Source organism: Pelodiscus sinensis, chromosome Z, assembly GCF_052426305.1.
Source record: "Pelodiscus sinensis isolate ZL-2025 chromosome Z, ASM5242630v1, whole genome shotgun sequence".
Lineage (NCBI taxonomy): Eukaryota > Metazoa > Chordata > Testudines > Trionychidae > Pelodiscus > Pelodiscus sinensis.
In genome coordinates, this window is record NC_143085.1 from 6,568,837 (window position 1) to 6,587,395 (window position 18,559).

At 49.6% G+C, this 18,559-nt stretch overlaps 1 protein-coding gene and 1 non-coding gene across 7 annotated transcripts; one reads left to right on the forward strand and one right to left on the reverse strand.

Moving 5' to 3' along the window:
• Window positions 1–13: 13 nt before the first annotated feature.
• Window positions 14–11,801, reverse strand: SIRT4 (sirtuin 4). 6 transcript variants are annotated; one of them, XM_075898112.2, is made up of 5 exons: window positions 11,698–11,801; window positions 9,169–9,674; window positions 7,510–7,804; window positions 3,190–3,386; window positions 14–847 (listed from the first exon to the last, which is right to left on the reverse strand). In XM_075898112.2, exons 2-4 carry the CDS (start codon window positions 9,672–9,674, stop codon window positions 3,234–3,236), a joined length of 954 nt encoding a protein of 317 aa, XP_075754227.2. In that variant the 5' UTR covers window positions 11,698–11,801; the 3' UTR covers window positions 14–847; window positions 3,190–3,233. The 6 variants fall into 6 exon arrangements, with proteins under 6 accessions (XP_075754227.2, XP_075754226.2, XP_089631276.1 ...); XM_075898111.2 differs by having other exon boundaries at window positions 11,593–11,750; XM_089775150.1 differs by having other exon boundaries at window positions 9,169–9,500; window positions 11,698–11,722.
• Window positions 11,802–18,069: 6,268 nt separating this feature from the next.
• On the forward strand, window positions 18,070–18,210 carry LOC142818534 (U4 spliceosomal RNA). Its single transcript, XR_012896041.1, has one exon. It is a non-coding gene; the product is annotated as a U4 spliceosomal RNA (small nuclear RNA).
• Window positions 18,211–18,559: the final 349 nt, after the last annotated feature.

Consider the following 18,559-nt stretch of genomic DNA (forward strand, 5'->3'; position numbering starts at 1 on the left):
GCAGTCACATAAATCTTGTAAACAATTTCTTAATTTAATTACACCCAACTGTGCATTCCAGAGAAGGCATTAGTTTAGTCAGAAGCAGCTCTGGTCACACTGATTTAGTGAAACTCGGTCAATTTCTCAATGATTAAAAAAAAAAATAGAAAAAGTATCAATTATGGGCTGCCAAACTGTACAGGACCTCTCTGTGGCCCAGTTGCTCAGCCTTCTCCCTGCTAGGAGGGGACATTTTCAGCTGATAACCTGCCCCTCAAATAAATCTTTCTCTAGAAAACAGCTGTATTTAGTAGGTGCCCTTGTTCAGCTTCTCTGTTGAAAACTTTTTCCCCCCAATACAGGTTCTTTCCAGGTCTGGAAGAGCAGAATTCTTGTTTCATTGGCCTGTCCTATGCTGTTCCCACTTACCTGCTTGTGACATTAGACTCTCCAGATGCTAAAATCCTCTTTCGTTCCTTCCCCTCCCCATCCCTTCCAATTTGTCTAGCCTCTCCTCCAAGCTCCCATTCCCCAACTTTTCTTCTGCTGCCAGCTGTAAGAAAAGTGCCTTGGTTTGGAAGTACAAAAGTCTCATCAACCTGTCCCAGCACCTTGCAATGAAGGCAAAGCAGAGGCACAGTACATTGTAAGGAGAGCAGAGAGAATCTCATACCAGATACTTCCCACCCCTTGGCTTCCAGGTAAATGGAGACCATGGCTCAGTACAGGAAGCGGCTCTAACTGGAACAGATGATGGCTTGCTGCCCTCTGCTGGTCTCACCAGAAGAAGCATCCTTAGATCTCATCTTTGTTACCTTCCTGGGTTGAAACAGCCGCTCTTAAGAGATGATGGGTCAATAAGTACCTGGCAATGGAAGGGGAAAGCAATGGCTTTATACTGATTATTAATTACCACAGCACCTAAATAGAACTTAATACTTGAAAAATCAATGCCCAGTCCTGCAAGGTATTATCCATATAATTTAAACTTTGCATTAAAAATTACAGTGCAAAATTGGCATTGGAAAGTCAATTTTTTTAACGTCCTGACACAAAATTTCACCAAAGTGCTGATCAGCCAATCTGACCCAGCAGGAAGCCTTCACAAAGCAGCTGCAAACTGCCTTGGTCAAGTAACAATCTGATTGCAACCCAAAGAAACCAAAAAACTAAAGAGTAAAAATCTGAACATTCCCCTGATCCCACTCCTGGGGAAGATTAACATTTTTGGAACCATTCTCAAACCCACAAAAGTCCATAAGAGTTAAGGGTGCTCAGCACCTTTATTTAAGTTAAAGTTGCCTGTCCCATCAGGGTTGTATTGATCAGAGCTGCAACCACATGACCAGTTATAGAGACTCATAGAACATTAGAACTGAGAAGGACCTTGAGAGGTCATCGAGTCCAGTCCCCTGCCCTCAAAGCAGGACCAAGCACTGTCTAGACCAGTGGTCTCCAACCTTTTTACATCCAAGATCACTTTTTAAATCTCAAGCAAAGATCTACAGCCCCATCTACTGCCCCATCCTTTCCCTGAAGCCCTGCCCTCTCTGTTCTCCTCCTCTCCATCACTTGCTATCCCCAGCCCTTACACTCTCTACACTGATACTTTTTTTCCAATTTTTATGTAGGAAGAGGTTTTTCCAACATTTGGCCTGTCTAGACTGGACCAAATGTTAGAAAAACCCCTTCTTTTGGAAGCCCCCTTATTCCTTGTGGGTTACCGAAAGAGCATGTTTGCTCTTCCACTAAAAAACGCAGAAGAAAAAATGCATCCCTGGATGCAGAAGAGTTTTTCCAGGATATCTCTGGAATCCTGGAAAAACTCCTGCAGTCTAGCCGTACCCTCACTGGGTTGAGACAGGATGTGTGGGCTCTGGTGTGGGAAAGAGGGATTTGGGTATGGGAAGGGGTGAGAGCTGCTAGCTCTGGGAGGGAATTTGGATGCAGGAGGAGGTAGAGAAGAGGACGCTAGCTCGGGAGGGGGCTCCAGGCTGGGGAGTGTTGGGGTCAGATGGAGAGCTGAGGTACTAAGCAAGCCACAGGCTTGTCGCTGTGAGGGTGCAGGAATTTGGGTTGGGGTATGTGAGGGGCTCAGGACAGGGGGTTCCAGTGTATGATAGGCTCAGATCTAGGGTCTGGGGTGTGCGTGTGCAGCAGTGTTATGATGCTGTGACCAGATGGCGGCTTGGCCCCAATTGGAGGTTTGTTGGCCAGGCTTCATTTTTAAATAAAATACTATGTCAAACACAAAAAGTTTCTGCACTGTCTTTATTTATGAGAAGTGCAGGGACCCTGTTTTGAGTCAGGGGGTCACTGACCCACAGAAAAGTCAGTTGGGGACACAAGAAAGATGCAAAAAAACCCAAAACCTCCTCCCAAAACCCCCCCAAGCCTCACTAATGTGGCCCCAACTATGCTGGTGGGAACTGGGGACATGGTACTGGGGAAAGATGCTAGTGTGTGCTGGGGCAGGGGACAGAGTGCTGGGGTGGAGGTAGGGTTCTGCAGCAGGGGACAGGGTGCCAGTGAGGGCAGGGAGTGCCCTGCACCAGCCTCCTCCCAGGACTCCCTCCACCCACAGAGGAGGGAAGCCCCCACGCATGCCTCCTCCAGGGCCAACTCCCCCCTTCCGCGGTGCAGGGAAGCCCCTAGGCATGCCTCCTCTGGGGCCAACTCCCCTTCCCGCAGAGGAGGGAAGCCCCCCGCCTCGCAAGTTCTGGTACGCCACAGACCTGAGGGAGGGGAGCAGCCAGCACACTTCTGGAACCCCTGGAAGTGGCACACAGCCATCTACCCTGCAAGAAGCAGGCACTACCTCCATTTTCGCTGGAGGTAAGTAGTGGGGCTTCTCGGGAGTGGGGGGGGGGGGCGAATGCCTCACGATTGACTGGTCGAGCCCTCGTGATCGACTGGTTGATCGTGATCGACCAGTTGGTGACCAAAGGTCTAGATCATTCCGATAGACTCTATCTAAACTGCTCTTAAATATCCACAACCTCCCTGGGCAATTTATTCCAGTGTTTAACCACCTGTTTCTGGGATGGCTTTTTGGTCAGCTGATCTCAGTCCCTATCCAGCCAGATGTGCTCAGCATTTGATGGTGTACAAACACCTGCTACTGCTCAGTGGGTGTGACTGACAATCACATTTCAGCATGTCACAGGTAAGGCTGGGGAGTTGACTCACTATGAACAGGGTACTTACCTTGGATGGGTGCAGTGCCTAGCTCACTGACACTAGCAGTTGGGTCACCGTGGGACAATTAAAGGCAGCAGCTCCCCACACCGAGAATTCACTTTCATGGATGCAAAATGATCTGATCTTGTGGGCCCAATATTAATGATCACAATTGGCAGCTTCTTTTCATGAGCAGCAAGTGCAAACCTGTAACCAGAGTACACCTGCAGGGATTCGAAGGGACAAAGTGCTGAGGAGCCTGGCCAGAAGAAGAGCTACAGAAAGTTCCAGTCTGCGGAGGCCATTGCCCAAAGGTGGGACATGACTGTTTCCTCTGGGGTATTTGCAGATACAGACTACACAGAAGAATGCTGTACAAACTGCTCTTCATTCAAGCTCTAGAGCCTTTCTTCAAACCTGCAGAGGATAGGAGCAGCTGCTAACTCCTAAATGGGGATTTTCAATATTGTGGAAAATATTCCCCTTTACTGTTTTTGTGACTTTCCTTGTCTTAGCTAGTTATAGGGTCTTGCTTATGTGCTTCCACCTTCATGGCCTATCTGCTCTCCCCCTTTGATCCTGCCGGTAAAGTATGGGGATAAACACCCCATAGCTTGATTGCTTCCAGAGACAAGATTATGACTTCACTTCAGGCTCAAGCAATAGTTGGCCCCTGGTGTTCTCTTACTGAGGTGAGGATTTTGGAACTCAACAGCCTTGGCCTTACCCAGGCTATGGCTAGACTAGACTGATCTATCGGAAAAAGGTACGCAAATTGCGCTTTGCAATTTGCATACCTTTTTCTGATAGCTTTTTCGGAAGAGGCTTTTCTGAAATTTGGTCCGTTTTACACTGGGCCAAATTTTGGAATAACCTCCTCTTTCGGAAGAGCTTTTCTTCCTCATGGAAGGAAGACAAGGCTTCCAAAAGAGCGCGTCTGCTCTTCCGCAAAAAAAAAAAAAAAAAAAAAATGTAAGAGCAGACATGTTCCTGGATGCGGTGGAGTTTTTTGGTATCCTGGAAAAACCTCATAGTGTAGACATAGCCCCACTTATATCCGCCCTTGAACTAATTTCACTTGAGACATATGTTAGCATTTTACAGTGTTTCTTTAGTCTGTAAAATAGCTTTTGTACTAACTGTCTCCCAGATGTGTTCCCAGGGGAATTAACTTGCAACACTCTTCTTTTCAGGCACAGGATTTTAATTACCCCCATATTGACTGGATACATGTCACCTCAGGAAGAGAAGCAGAGATAAAATTTCTCAATGGCTTAAATGACTGCTTCTTGGAGCAGCTAGTGCAGGAACCCACAAGGGGAAAGGCAATTCTCGATTTAGTCCTGAGTGGAGCGCAGGATCAGGTCCAGGATATAACCGTTACAGGACCGCTTGGGAATAGTGACCATAATATAATAACATTCAACATTTCTGTGGTGGGAAGAACACCTCAGCAGTCCAGCACCCTGGCATTTAATTTCAAAAAGGGGAATTACACAAAAATGAGGAGGTTTGTTAAACAGAAATTAAAAGGCACAGTGACTAGAGCCAAATCCCTGAAGGCTGCATGGAAACTTTTTAAAGACACCATAATAGAGGCCCAACTTAAATGTATACCCCAAATTAAAAAACATAGCAAGAGACCTAAAAAAGAGTCACCGTGGCTTAACCACCATGTAAAAGAAGCAGTGAGGGACAAAAAGGTATCTTTTAAGAAGTGGAAGTCCAATCCTAGGGAGATAAATAGAAAGGAACATAAACACTGTCAAATCAAGTGTAAACATGTAAGAAGAAAAGCAAAAAAAGATTTTGAGGAACAGCTAGCCAAAAACTCAAAAAAGAAATAACAAAATGTTTTTTAAGTACATTAGAAGCAGGAAGCCTGCTAAAAAGCCTGTGGGTCCCCTAGATGATTGAGCTATAAAAGGAGCAATCAAGGACGATAAAGCCATTGCGGAGAAACTAAATGATTTCTTTGCTTCAGTCTTCACGGCTGAAGATGTTGGGGAGATTCCTGAATCTGCACCGTCCTTTGTGGGTGATGAATCTGAGGAACTGTCCCGGATCGAAGTGTCATTAGAGGAGGTTTTGGAACAAATAGAAAAACTTAATGTTAACAAATCTCCGGGACCGGATGGCATTCATCCAAGGGTTCTAAAAGAACTTAAATGGGAAATTGCTGAGCTATTATCTGTGGTTTGTAACCTATCCTTTAAATCGGCTTCCATACCTAATGACTGGAAGGTAGCCAACGTGACACCAATATTTAAAAAGGGCTCTAGAGGCGATCCTGGCAATTACAGACCGGTAAGTCTAACTTCAGTACCGGGCAAATTAGTCGAAACAATAGTAAAGAATAAAATTGTGAAGCATGTAGAAGAACATAATTTGTTGGACAAAAGTCAACATGGTTTCTGTAAAGGGAAATCCTGTCTTACTAATCTATTAGAGTTCTTTGAAGGGGTTAACAAACATGCGGACAAGGGGGATCCAGCAGATATAGTATACTTGGATTTTCAGAAAGCCTTTGACAAGGTCCCTCACCAAAGGCTCTTGTGTAAATTACATGGCCATGGGATAAGAGGGAAGGTCCTTTCTTGGATTGAGAACTGGCTAAAAGACAGGAAACAAAGGGTAGGAATAAATGGTAAATTTTCAGATTGGAGAGGGGTAACTAGTGGTGTCCCCCAAGGGTCAGTCCTGGGACCAATCCTTTTCAACTTATTCATAAATGATCTGGAGAAAGGGGTAAGCAGTGACGTAGTAAAGTTTGCAGATGATACCAAACTGTTTAGGATAGTCAAGACAGAAGCAGACTGTGAGGGACTCCAAGAAGATCTCACCAAACTCAGTGATTGGGCAACAAAATGGCAAATGAAATTTAATGTGGATAAGTGTAAAGTAATGCACATCGGGAAAAATAACTCCAACTATACGTACAGTATGATGGGGACTAATTTGGCTACGACAAATCAGGAAAGAGATCTTGGAGTTATCATGGACAGTTCTCTGAAAACTTCCACACAGTGTGCAGCGGCGGTCAAAAAGGCAAATAGGATGCTCGGAATTATTAGGAAAGGGATAGAAAATAAGACCCAGAATATCTTACTGCCCCTGTATAAAACTATGGTACGCCCACATCTTGAATACTGTGACAGATGTGGTCTCCTCACCTCAAAAAAGATATTTTGGCCTTGGAAAGGGTTCAGAAAAGGGCAACTAAAATGATTAGGGGTTTGGAACGGGTCCCATATGAGGAGAGGCTAAAGAGACTGGGACTTTTCAGTTTAGAAAAGAGGAGACTGAGGGGGGATATGATAGAGGTCTATAAAATCATGAGTGGTGTGGAGAGGGCTGATAAAGAAAAGTTATTTATTAGTTCCCATAATAGAAGAACTAGAGGACACCAAATGAAATTAATGGGTAGCAGGTTTAAAACTAATAAAAGGAAGTTCTTCTTCACACAGCGTGTTGTCAACCTGTGGAACTCCTTGCCAGAGAAGGCTGTAAAGGCTAGGACTATAATAGAGTTTAAAGAGAAGCTGGATAAATTCATGGAGGTTAGGTCCATAAAAGGCTATTAGCCAGGGGATAAAATGGTGTCCTTGGCCTCTGTTTGTCAGAGGCTGGAGAGGGATGGCAGGAGACAAATCGCTTGATCATTGTCTTCGGTCAACCCTCTCTGGGATACCTGGTGTTGGCCACTGTCGGTAGACAGGATACTGGGCTAGATGGACCTTTGGTCTGACCCAGTACGGCCGTTCTTATGTTCTTATGTTCTTATGTTCACAGCATGCTCAATGCGAATCTGCTTCCTGCCAGTCTGGGAAGGTATAAGCCTCTCCACATTAGAAACAAAGTTAGCTCAGGTTGCCATTCCCATAACACTAGGCTGTGAGAGGACTATGTTAGAAAACTCAAAGAAAAACCTGAAGGGGTGAAGAGGGATTTTGCAGCACTTAAGGGTCCTATAACTTCCTGATATTTCACATTGGGCTTACTACGGTGCTAAAGACAAAAGGGTTGGGCAAGAAAAGGTGGGTCTAAGATCTTTGAAGAGCAAATAAAAAAGTCAGACAGATAATAGGGCTATACAGCTGGGATAGCAGACGCACATCAGTGCAGTATCTGGCAAATGGCGCAGCAGACTGGCAGTGGAGAGAAAAGGAAGCACATTATAGATACCCCACCTGAATGGCTGTGAAGCCAGATTATAAAGAGAGTTGAACAAAATACTAAGAAGCCCTGGAGACTGGATTTAGATAAGAGAGCTGGCGGCCACAGGCACCACTGCAGAGACAGTAGCCTTGAAATATATGAATACAGGCAGGGAAGATGAGCAGTTACCTGCAAAGAGGATCCTGCCACCAGCATGGAATCTGCTTCAGCCAGGCGCCGGTGCACAAAATCCACTTTCTCTCGGCTCACTGTATCTCCAAAGAACGTCACATCTGGCTTCAGGATCCCACCACATCTGCTGCAAGCTGGGACACGGAAATTACGCACCTGCTCATCTGTGAGGAAGACATCCCCATCAGGTGCCATACCATGTGCTTCAGCTCTCCAGGTGGGATTCAGCGCTTCAAAGTGCTTCTGAAGCTCAGAGCGGGGGGTTTGCTCTCCACAGCCGAGGCAGAGAACCCTGAAACACAATTCATGGTCTTTCAAAGAGCCCCTTCTCCACTGGGATTCATTGATGCAAAGATTTTAAGGTCAGAGGGATCATTTGTGATCATCTAATCTACCCTTCTACATAATACAGGTCAGAGAATGTTATCTAATCACGCCACGTGAAGACCCAATGTGGCTCTCACAACTCCACCCAAGGAGTGGAGCAGGTTTGGCCTTCTAAGACCAGAAGAATGATAGAAACATGTGCTTAAATGATCTGTGTTTAGCTATCCCCCTGAAGGAAACAGCGCAAATGGGTGCTAAAAACTAGGTGACCTGAAGCAGCTGTTTTCAACCTGTGGCTGGGGCAATCCTGGGGGTCCACAAAGCATATCTAAGATATCCCAAGGGGTCTGCACTAAGAGTGTAAAATCCCCACTGAACCAATTGACCGGTTTAACATTAGGTTTAACCAGTAAACAATTAAGTGGGATCCTGGGTTGGGGACCACTCTAATCCAGCTGAAATACCTCCCAGCCTGTGGGGCTTCTGGCTCCCAGGCCCTTGCAGGGCTGCCAGCTCTGCCGGCACCGTTCAGGGCTGCCAGCTCACACACGGTGGGCCACAGATAGGGGTGGCAGCTCCTGGACCCCTGTTAACCATTACCCAGCTTCCAGCAGAGTTAGCTCAGCGCAGCATTCTTCCAAGGCAGATATAAGCTAGCTGCCATGCTGTTTGCTGTGTGAGCAGCTCTTTCCTACAGGGCCTTCAAATGCTGTGGTCCCATCTGCTCCATGCAGACATTAAAGTGCCTTGGTATCATTTAGCAAATGGCCTGGGCGAAAATTCCCCCTCCATGTCCATCTACAGTGCAGAATGCAACTCCCCTCCCTTGAAGTGGCTGCACTGCAGTGATGCTGTATATGTAGAATATGCCCTTTCTCTCTAAACAAGCCCACCTTTTGTGCTTCCAGCACAAGACACTGATTTCAGCCTTTTTAACCTTCCCCACATACTTAGGGTCCCTGTTCCCCTTCATGCCCTTGCTCAGAGGAGTCTAGATGAGGCAAAAAAGGAGAAGACCCTAATTATAACAAACTGAAAGGGAAAGGAGCCACAAAGAGCCGCACCAAAGGTGTGTGAAACACGGGAGCACCCGGTCATAAGACGTTCTACCCCTACCGGCATCTGTGGATTGGCCACCCTCCTGCCATAGCATGGCAATTTGGTCCTCACCTCCCCCACAGGCAAGCAGCACCTTTGTGTTGTCCCACCCATGTAGTAACCTGACATCCTTACAGCCTCCTTTGTGCCCCCCATAATGCCACTTCCCACCCATAAGCCACCCTCCCACCCATGTGATGGCACCATCTTTTCCCTAACCCCGTGGAGTACCTGTGTGTGCAGCCATGCAATTCCGTCATCCGCTGACTCCCGGCCTTCGTATGCAGCGCATCCACATTCTGGGTCACCAGCCAGTGCAGCTTTCCCAGCTTTTCCCAGTTTCTTAGGGCCAGGTGTGCTGCATTAGGCTGGTGAGAGGAGAACTGGGTCCAGCCTACAAAGTTCCTTGCCCAGTATCGCTGGCGGGCACTGGCACTGCGAACAAACTCAGCATGCTGGATAGGTCGCCTGTCTGTCCTGGCGTAAAGCCCTACCCCTTCGGAGCGGTAGTCTGGGATCCCTGATTCCGTGGAGATTCCGGCACCAGTCATTACCAACAGCCTCTGGGAATGAGACACGAAACGCTGAAGTGCTTCCACCTCCACAGCAGCTGGAGGCAGGCTGGCTGGCACAAAAGCCAGGTTTGGAGAGGCCATGGCCGTAGAATGAGATCTGTAATGATAGAGCCTGAGGACTCTGCAACCTTCTGGCACCTTCAGAACACAGTATGTGCTCATCTAAGATCCAAAAAGATAAATAGATGGCAGTTTAAAACACAGAGGTATTTCTTAACTACAAAGCTCCTTTTTTGCGGACTACTGTGAGAAATTCATGATGCAGATAATTATACTTCCTCCTTCTCTTCTGCCTTCTAGTCAAGAATCCCAAATCACTTCGGACATGTTAAATTATTAAATAGCTTCTGTGAGAAAAGCATTATCAGCCATCTTTTCAAGCTAGGGAAACCGAGGCATGGAGAGGTGAAGTGACTTTCCCATGGTCATGCAGCCAGTCAGTGGCAGAGATGGGAATAAAGGCCAGAATTTCTGACTCCCAGCCCTGTGCCCTAGTCACAGGTCTCATACTTACTCCTCGGCTGACAGGCAGTTCCCCCTTGCAAGAGGGCAAATTTGGAGAACCCCTCCCCACAGATGGCGCTCCCTCCTCGTGTTGGCCTTTGATGAAGGGAAGGCAGGGATGACTCACCCTGTTGTCTCCCTGCTTCCAGGACCGAGGTCCTGCTGGCAGAGATTCCTTCAGCATCCCACCCTTTGGGGAAGTAGAGGGTGGGGCCTCTGGCTGTTACAGGGTCTGGAATTGGTGGGTGAGTTTGCAATCAAGGCTGCCTCCCACGCCAGCTGCCATATTGGGCACCACCCCCCTCAGAACGAGCAAGAAGAGGAGGCAGGAATGGGGACTATCTCTGTGGCTTCTCTAATGGCAGGGAAGCAGGGTTTTGTGTGCCTCTGAGCTGCTGCTCTCTTACCAGGGTTTGGAGGGAGTCAGGAACAGAGGGACCCAGCTAAGGAGGAGTAGCTGGGAGATGAAAGCAGTTGAGGAGCAAAGAGGAGGCAGCAGAGTGGCCCACAAAGAGAGGGGAGCAGTATTAAATGACGGGGGAGGGGAGAATGGATTTTGGAGAGAGAGCAATACAAATTGATAGGAGAACTGATTGGTGGATAGGAGAAGCACTGATTGCTTTATCAATTGGCTTGGAAAAGAGTCAAAGGGAAGGAAAGCATAAGGAGAGATATTTGTTCACCCTATTTTCAGGAGATTTTTTTTGTTCACTCTCTAATTTTCCTGTGTATAAAGTGATTAAAAAAAACAACAATGGAGGGAATGAACTACCTGGAGATCTTTGCAGACAAGAGGAGAGAAAACAGGAAGAGAATTTGTAATTCTCACTAAACACCTAGGCTGTGTCTAGACTGGCAAGTTTTTCCGCAAAAGCAGATGATTTTGTGGAAAAACTTGCCAGCTGTCTACACTGGCCACTTGAATTTCCGGAAAAGCACTGACGATCTCATGTAAGATTGTCAGTGCTTTTCCGGAAATACTATGCCGCTCCCGTTTGGGCAAAAGACTTTTTAGGTGCCTAAAATCAATAGAGCTGAAGAGAATCATCTTTATGAGGGACTGACATGGAGAGCAATAAGGAAACCACACTGGTTCACGAAGCAGCATTTTGGTCAGACTGGACGAGAGCAAGAAGAGAGGCAGGGAGCTTGCAGTGGTAGAGATGGAAAATGACAGTAAGTAGCAAGAACCAAGAGGAAGGGAAATACCTTGCAGAAATGTGGTGAAAGATGAAAAGAGAAAGATTTTGTGACATGAAATACCGGAGGGGGAGGGGGAAGGCAAAAGTTAGAGAAATATTTAATGACGAAAACAAATACATCTGAAAAAATATTCTTAAACTCAATGCTTTCTGGTCCACAAGATAATTAAAAATCATTTTCCATTTCACTCTCCTGCCAAGTCCTAAATGTACAGTTCTTTGTTCCCCCTGTTAAAGTTGCAAAAAAATACTAACATTTCACAAAAACGTCTCTAATCCACTACAGAAATAGATCAACATTACAACAGGAAAGGGGCAGTATCTGAAGATAACCCCCCATTCTAAGATCTGTATAGCACACAGATTAGCCATACCTCCGTTTGTATAAAACAGGCATATAAAAAAAAGAAAAATAAAAGAAAAAAATAAATCCCTTGTTAAATCAGCAAGATAAAGTCTATAATTATTTGCATTTTCACCTCTCATGGTATGGTAGTACCTGACCTTCAGCGAAGACAAAAAGGCTGCAGAAACAGAGACCTCTGGGAAATGTAGTTAAAAAAAACAAAGCTAAAAGGAAAACTACAAATCCCATAATTCAAAGAATGTCTGTTGGGAAAGTGAGCACAGAAAGAAAGAGCAAAATTTCAAAACACCAGGGATTGCAGTCACATAATCCTTTCTCGCTGAAAAAAAGTTACTAAAGACAGAGTCAAGCAGTACTTAGCTTATTGCAGTTAATTTAGCACCTCAACATTGACATTATTTTTTCAATGAATGAATTTAGCACTGTATAGACAGCAGAGATACTTTGGGAAAAGTTGCAGAAACATGTCATGTGAGAAACTATCAAGAGACAGAAAGTTGGTAATGCAAATTGGGTGATGGGTTAATTAGCTTAATCAAGCCCATGATGCCCTGCAGTCAGTCGGGTTCACCCCACGCTGTACACCTGAGTGGTTAGCAAATGAGTGAGAGTCAGATAGACAGACTGGCTGGCTGCGTCTAGACTGGCATGATTTTCCGCAAATGCTTTTAATGGAAAAGTTTTTCCATTAAAAGCATTTGTGGAAAAGTGCATCTAGATTGGCACTGACGCTTTTCCGCAAAAGCACTTTTTGTGGAAAAGCGTCCGTGCCAATCTAGACGCGCTTTTACACAAGAAAGCCCCGATCGCCATTTTCACGATCTGGGCTTTTTTGCTCAAAACAGTTTTCAGCTGTCTACACTGGCCCTCTTGCGCAAAAGCATTTGCACAAGAGGGCTTTTGCTTGAACGGGAGCAGCATAGTATTTCCGCAAGAACACTGACAATCTTACATGAGATCGTCAGTGTTCTTGCGGAAATTCAAGTGGCCAGTGTAGACAGCTGGCAAGTTTCCTGCTTTTGCGGAAAAACTTGCCAGTCTAGACGCAGCTGCTGTGTCTAGACTGGCAAGTTTTTCCGCAAAAGTGGCTGCTTTTGCGGAAAAACTTTCCAGCTATCTACACTGGCCGCTTGATTTTGCGCAAAAGCACTGACTTTCTACTGTTTGAAATCAGAGCGTCTTGCGCAAATACTATGCTGCTCCCATTTGGGCAAAAGCCCTTTTCCGGAAATGCTTTTGCGCAAAAGGTCCAGTGTAGACAGCTGAAAACTGTTTTGCGCAAAAAAGGCCCGATGGCAAAAATGGCGATCGGGGCCTTCTTGCTCAAAACCATGTCTAGATTGGCACAGACGCTTTTCCGCAAAAAGTGCTTTTGCAGAAAAGCGTCTGTGCCAATCTAGACGCTCTTTTCCGCAAATGCTTTTAATGGAAAACTTTTCCATTAAAAGTATTTGCGGAAAATCATGCCAGTCTAGACGTAGCCACTGTGTGTTCAAGAATGGTGTGGTTATTGCTAGTTAAAAACTTTTCCCAGTGCTGTACCTTAAGAACTTTAAATAATATTTGGTTGTTTCTGCAGAGGTTTTTTTACTCCAGTTAGAAAGTAAATGAGGAGAAAAATTCTTATGTACCATCCTTGTGTTATTTTCTTTTTCTATGGGCTCTCTGAATTTTCCATGTGGTTTTTTTATGTTGTTTTTGGTTTGAGAGGGCAGGAATGAACACTGGCCTTTGTCTCAAAATTGGGTGATGTCGTCTGAGTTCTTCCAATACCATGTTCCTTTCCTGGTGCTTTGTGCACTTTGGGGCTGCTTATTCTCCACAGCGGGGAAGTGCAGATTAGCCTAATTCCTAAAGTGAATCCTGTGTTCACTTGCTTCAGAGAGTATGACTGACCCCTGAACACATAAGGGCAATCAGGTGAAACCAGCAGGAGCCACCAGGGCCAGGTTCAATATCTAGGGGTTCCTCTCTATACATCTATCACAGAGCTGGCAGGAGGCTCAACCCAGTAATATGAGAAATTCAGACACCACCCCTGGCACCTCTGAGAGGCAATGCTTCCCAACTCACAAGTACAGAGTCTGAGGCTAGGTCTACACTGCAGGCTTCTGTTGTTGCGCAAAAACTTGCAGAGCGTCTACACTGCACGCACGTTCTTGCACAAGTAAATTTACAGTACAGCATCAGAAAGCAGGGTTTCTTGCACAAGAGTTATTCCTCTCCCCATGAGGAATAAGCTCTCTTGTGCAAGAGCTCTTCCACAAGAAGGCAGTATAGTTAGGCAACAGGGGTTTCTTGCGCAAGAGAGCATCCACACTGCACATCTCTTGCGCAAAAGCACATGGAAGCGTGGATGCGCTCTTGTGGATGACCTTTTGCATAAGAACTCTTGCGTAAAACAGTTTGGCTATGTCTACACTGGCGCGATCTTGTGCCAGAGATATGCAAATGAGGTTAAGCGTGGAATATTTCCAAGCCTCATTTGGATATCTAATGAGCCACCATTTTTGCAGAAGAGGCTCTTGTGCCAGAAGGAGCTGTCTACACTGCTCCTTCTTGCGCAAGAAAAACCCTCTTGTGCAATGCTGTTATTCCTGAAAATAATCAGCTTAGTGGCGTTGCGCAAGAGGGTTTTTCTTGCACAAGAAGGGACAGTGTAGACAGCTCCTTCTGGCGCAAGCGCCTCTTCTGCAAAAATGGTGGCTCATTAGATATGCAAATGAGGCTCGTCGATATTCCATGCGTAGCCTCATTTGCATATCTCTGGTGCAAGATCACACCAGTGTAGACATAGCCTTCTTGTGCAAAAAGCTTCCAATGTAGACATAGCCTGAGTGTAGAATAGAAACGTTTAGTAAAAAGAAGGGCAGTGTCCTTTTCCTTTCAGGTTCTTGACTCCAGAAATGTAAATATTCCCTTCGCATTCCCCACTCGCCCTTCTCTGTACCCTACTCACAGTTGCTGCCCTTGGTCAGGGCAGACCCAGAATTCAGAGATGCAACCACAGATTTCATCTCCCATCCTGAGTGGGGGCCGGTAAAGAAACATCTTACTCACTTTGCTGGTCACTCACCCTCTGCCTGCTCTCTGCTGCCACCCCGCTGGCCACTCATTACACCTCTAACACCATCCTGCTGGCCACTCTTTGTGCCATCACGGCATCTCTCCACTGCCTGCTGGCACTCCGTCACCATCAACTGCCATTCACTTCTAGACTGTGACTTCTGCCCATTAGTCTCAAATAATTTCAGCTTCCCGTGATTTTAATGGGCTCACTCAAAAGATGCAGAACTATTTAAATAGTGCTGGAGTGTAGACTAGCTTAATAGGCTAAGCTTTTTTCCCTTCAGCATGTAATAGTGTCAATACAATTAATTAAGTAGCATCAAAACCCCAGAATGCTTCAGTATCTCTTCTTGTCTTTGAATGGGTAATAAAACTAGGAAAAGTGAAAGCGTGTGCAGTATCTTGTGATTTAATTGTAATCAAGGTGGGTTTACATTAAGATGAGGGAGAAAAGCTTTCATGGCATTGAAGTGTGCTAGTGAAATCGCCTGTAAACTGGAAGAGAGATGAGATTTCAGTGGCAGATAAATGTGGGGAGCCTAGGTTAGCTTTGCAGGCTGGTAGTATGATGATCAATGCAATAATTCTGAGCTGTAATTAGTGCTGGGAAGAAACTGTTCCCCATACCCAACCATGTGGGTTTGCAATGGCGTAGGCAGTTTTGGGCAGTCCATGTCAGGCAGAGTTGCTTGTTATAACCCCAGACTGCAGTGAGGTGGCAGATGGGCTTTTCTACCTGCAGCCAGCACTAGATGACGCTCGCGCTCCGTAGCTGGTGAGCTTTGGCGCTGCTGTTTTTGCTGCTCTTTGGGGCAAGTCCTGCCCATCCCAAGTGAGGCAGCCGCAGGGGCTGTACTGGGCATTTCGCTCCAGATCCTCTTCTCAGGCTGGCTCCGGCAGACTGCTGGTGCTGTGCCCCCGGGACAGCCATCCGCTCCCCGCGTGGGGAATCGGTGCCTGGGTAACAGTCCCCCCAACCCCGCATCCCCAGCCTGGGTAACAGCCCCCCGAACCCCACATCCCCGGCCCGGGTAACAGCCCCTCCCCAACCCCGCATCCCCGGCTCGGGTAACAGCCCCCCCCCAGTCCCGCATCCCCGGCCCGGGTAACAGCCCCTCCCCAGTCCCGCATCCCCAGCCCGGGTAACAGCCCCCCCCCAGTCCCGCATCCCCGGCCCGGGTAACAGCCCCCCCCCAGTCCCGCATCCCCGGCCCGGGTAACAGCCCCCCCCCAGTCCCGCATCCCCGGCCCGGGTAACAGCCCCTCCCCAGTCCCGCATCTCCGGCCCGGGTAACAGCCCCCCCCCCCAGTCCCGCATCTCCGGCCCGGGTAACAGCCCCCCCAACCCCACATCCCCAGCCCGGGTAACAGCCCCCCCCCCAGTCCCGCATCCCCAGCCCGGGTAACAGCCCCCCCCCAGTCCCGCATCCCCGGCCCGGGTAACAGCCCCCCCCCCCAGTCCCGCATCCCCGGCCCGGGTAACAGCCCCCCCCCCAGTCCCGCATCCCCGGCCCGGGTAACAGCCCCCCCCCCAGTCCCGCATCCCCGGCCCGGGTAACAGCCCCCCCCCAGTCCCGCATCCCCGGCCCGGGTAACAGCCCCCCCCCCCCCCAGTCCCGCATCCCCGGCCCGGGTAACAGCCCCCCCCCAGTCCCGCATCCCCAGCCCGGGTAACAGCCCCCCCCCCAGTCCCGCATCCCCAGCCCGGGTAACAGCCCCCCCCCAGTCCCGCATCCCCAGCCCGGGTAACAGCCCCCCCCCCCAGTCCCGCATCCCCGGCCCGGGTAACAGCCCCCCCCCCCAGTCCCGCATCCCCGGCCCGGGTAACAGCCCCCCCCCCAGTCCCGCATCCCCGGCCCGGGTAACAGCCCCCCCCCAGTCCCGCATCCCCGGCCCGGGTAACAGCCCCCCCCCCCCCAGTCCCGCATCCCCAGCCCGGGTAACAGCCCCCCCCCAGTCCCGCATCCCCGGCCCGGGTAACAGCCCCCCCCCAGTCCCGCATCCCCGGCCCGGGTAACAGCCCCCCCCCCCAGTCCCGCATCCCCGGCCCGGGTAACAGCCCCCCCCCAGTCCCGCATCCCCGGCCCGGGTAACAGCCCCCCCCCCCCAGTCCCGCATCCCCGGCCCGGGTAACAGCCCCCCCCCCCCCAGTCCCGCATCCCCAGCCCGGGTAACAGCCCCCCCCCCCAGTCCCGCATCCCCAGCCCGGGTAACAGCCCCCCCCCAGTCCCGCATCCCCGGCCCGGGTAACAGCCTCCCCCCCCAGTCCCGCATCCCCGGCCCGGGTAACAGCCCCCCCCCCAGTCCCGCATCCCCGGCCCGGGTAACAGCCCCCCCCCAGTCCCGCATCCCCGGCCCGGGTAACAGCCCCCCCCCCCCAGTCCCGCATCCCCAGCCCGGGTAACAGCCCCCCCCCAGTCCCGCATCCCCGGCCCGGGTAACAGCCCCCCCCCAGTCCCGCATCCCCGGCCCGGGTAACAGCCCCCCCCCAGTCCCGCATCCCCGGCCCGGGTAACAGCCCCCCCCCAGTCCCGCATCCCCGGCCCGGGTAACAGCCCCCCCCCCAGTCCCGCATCCCCGGCCCGGGTAACAGCCCCCCCCCCAGTCCCGCATCCCCGGCCCGGGTAACAGCCCCCCCCCAGTCCCGCATCCCCGGCCCGGGTAACAGCCCCTCCCCCAGTCCCGCATCCCCGGCCCGGGTAACAGCCCCCCCCCCAGTCCCGCATCCCCGGCCCGGGTAACAGCCCCTCCCCCAGTCCCGCATCCCCGGCCCGGGTAACAGCCCCCCCCCAGTCCCGCATCCCCGGCTCGGGTAACAGCCCCCCCCCCAGTCCCGCATCCCCGGCCCGGGTAACAGCCCCCCCCCAGTCCCGCATCCCCGGCTCGGGTAACAGCCCCCCCCCCAGTCCCGCATCCCCGGCCCGGGTAACAGCCCCCCCCCCCAGTCCCGCATCCCCGGCCCGGGTAACAGCCCCCCCCCCCCCAGTCCCGCATCCCCGGCCCGGGTAACAGCCCCCCAGCCTCGTGTCTCCCAGCAGGACGGAGCGAGGCCCGGCCCCACGAGCTGTCCGGCCACCAAGCGGCTCATCCCGGCTCCTGCCTCCGCCATTTTCTGCGCCCCCGGCAGCGGGCTCAGCGCTGCTCAACGCGCCTTCGCAAGTCTCCAGCCTGGTGACGTAAGTTCTACATTTGCATATCGACTCCCAAAGGCCTTTGCGGCGATCTGACAGTTTTGAGCGGCGGAAAAGCGGCGAACCCCGCTAGCCTGCTCGATTTGGCTGGGCTGCCGAGGTGCTCGGGGCAGTGCCCCTCAGGGTACTTCGTACCCGGCTTTCCGTCACGGGCTATCGGACTTCTCCCTAAGCGATGAGACCGTGGCCTGGCAAAGGGTTACGGCGCCGGAGACGTTCTAGTTAGCTTTGCGCAGTGGCAGTATCGTAGCCAATGAGGTTAATCCGAGGCGCGATTATTGCTAATTGAAAACTTTTCCCAATACCCCGCCATGACGACTTGAAATATAGTCGGCATTGGCAATTTTTGACAGTCTCTACGGAGACTGAACATTGTAGTATAATAATAGAAAAAAAACTTTTGGAAGAGTGCTTATGCTGTAAATTACAAATTTTTTGTTGTAGATTATACTTTCCCAAGTGGGGTTATGAAATGCCCTGTTAAATTTGCAAGTGATGTTTTTATTCTTATCTGTTGTTTTCTATTTTAACTAAATTAAGCTAACATCCAATATTGTTTTGAAAGAAATCTGTTTTGTTGCTGTAGCCTATTGCAATGTCTATATGTCCTGAAAATTAAAGGAAGTAAAAAGAAAAAAAGACAAACATCTGGGCTATGTCTACACTGGCATGAATTTCCGGAAATGCTTAAAACAGAATACTAAAAACGGAATA

Excerpts from the sequence above, each read along its gene's own strand:
- SIRT4 (XM_075898112.2), bottom strand. The coding sequence starts at position 9,674 with ATGAGCACATACTGTGTTCTGAAGGTGCCAGAAGGTTGCAGAGTCCTC. Across the intron at positions 7,805-9,168 it reads TTGCATGGCTGCACACACAG|GGTTCTCTGCCTCGGCTGTG; the intron begins GTACTCCACGGG and ends ATTGTGTTTCAG. Across the intron at positions 3,387-7,509 it reads TGGCAGGATCCTCTTTGCAG|GTGTACTCTGGTTACAGGTT; the intron begins GTAACTGCTCAT and ends GAATCCCTGCAG.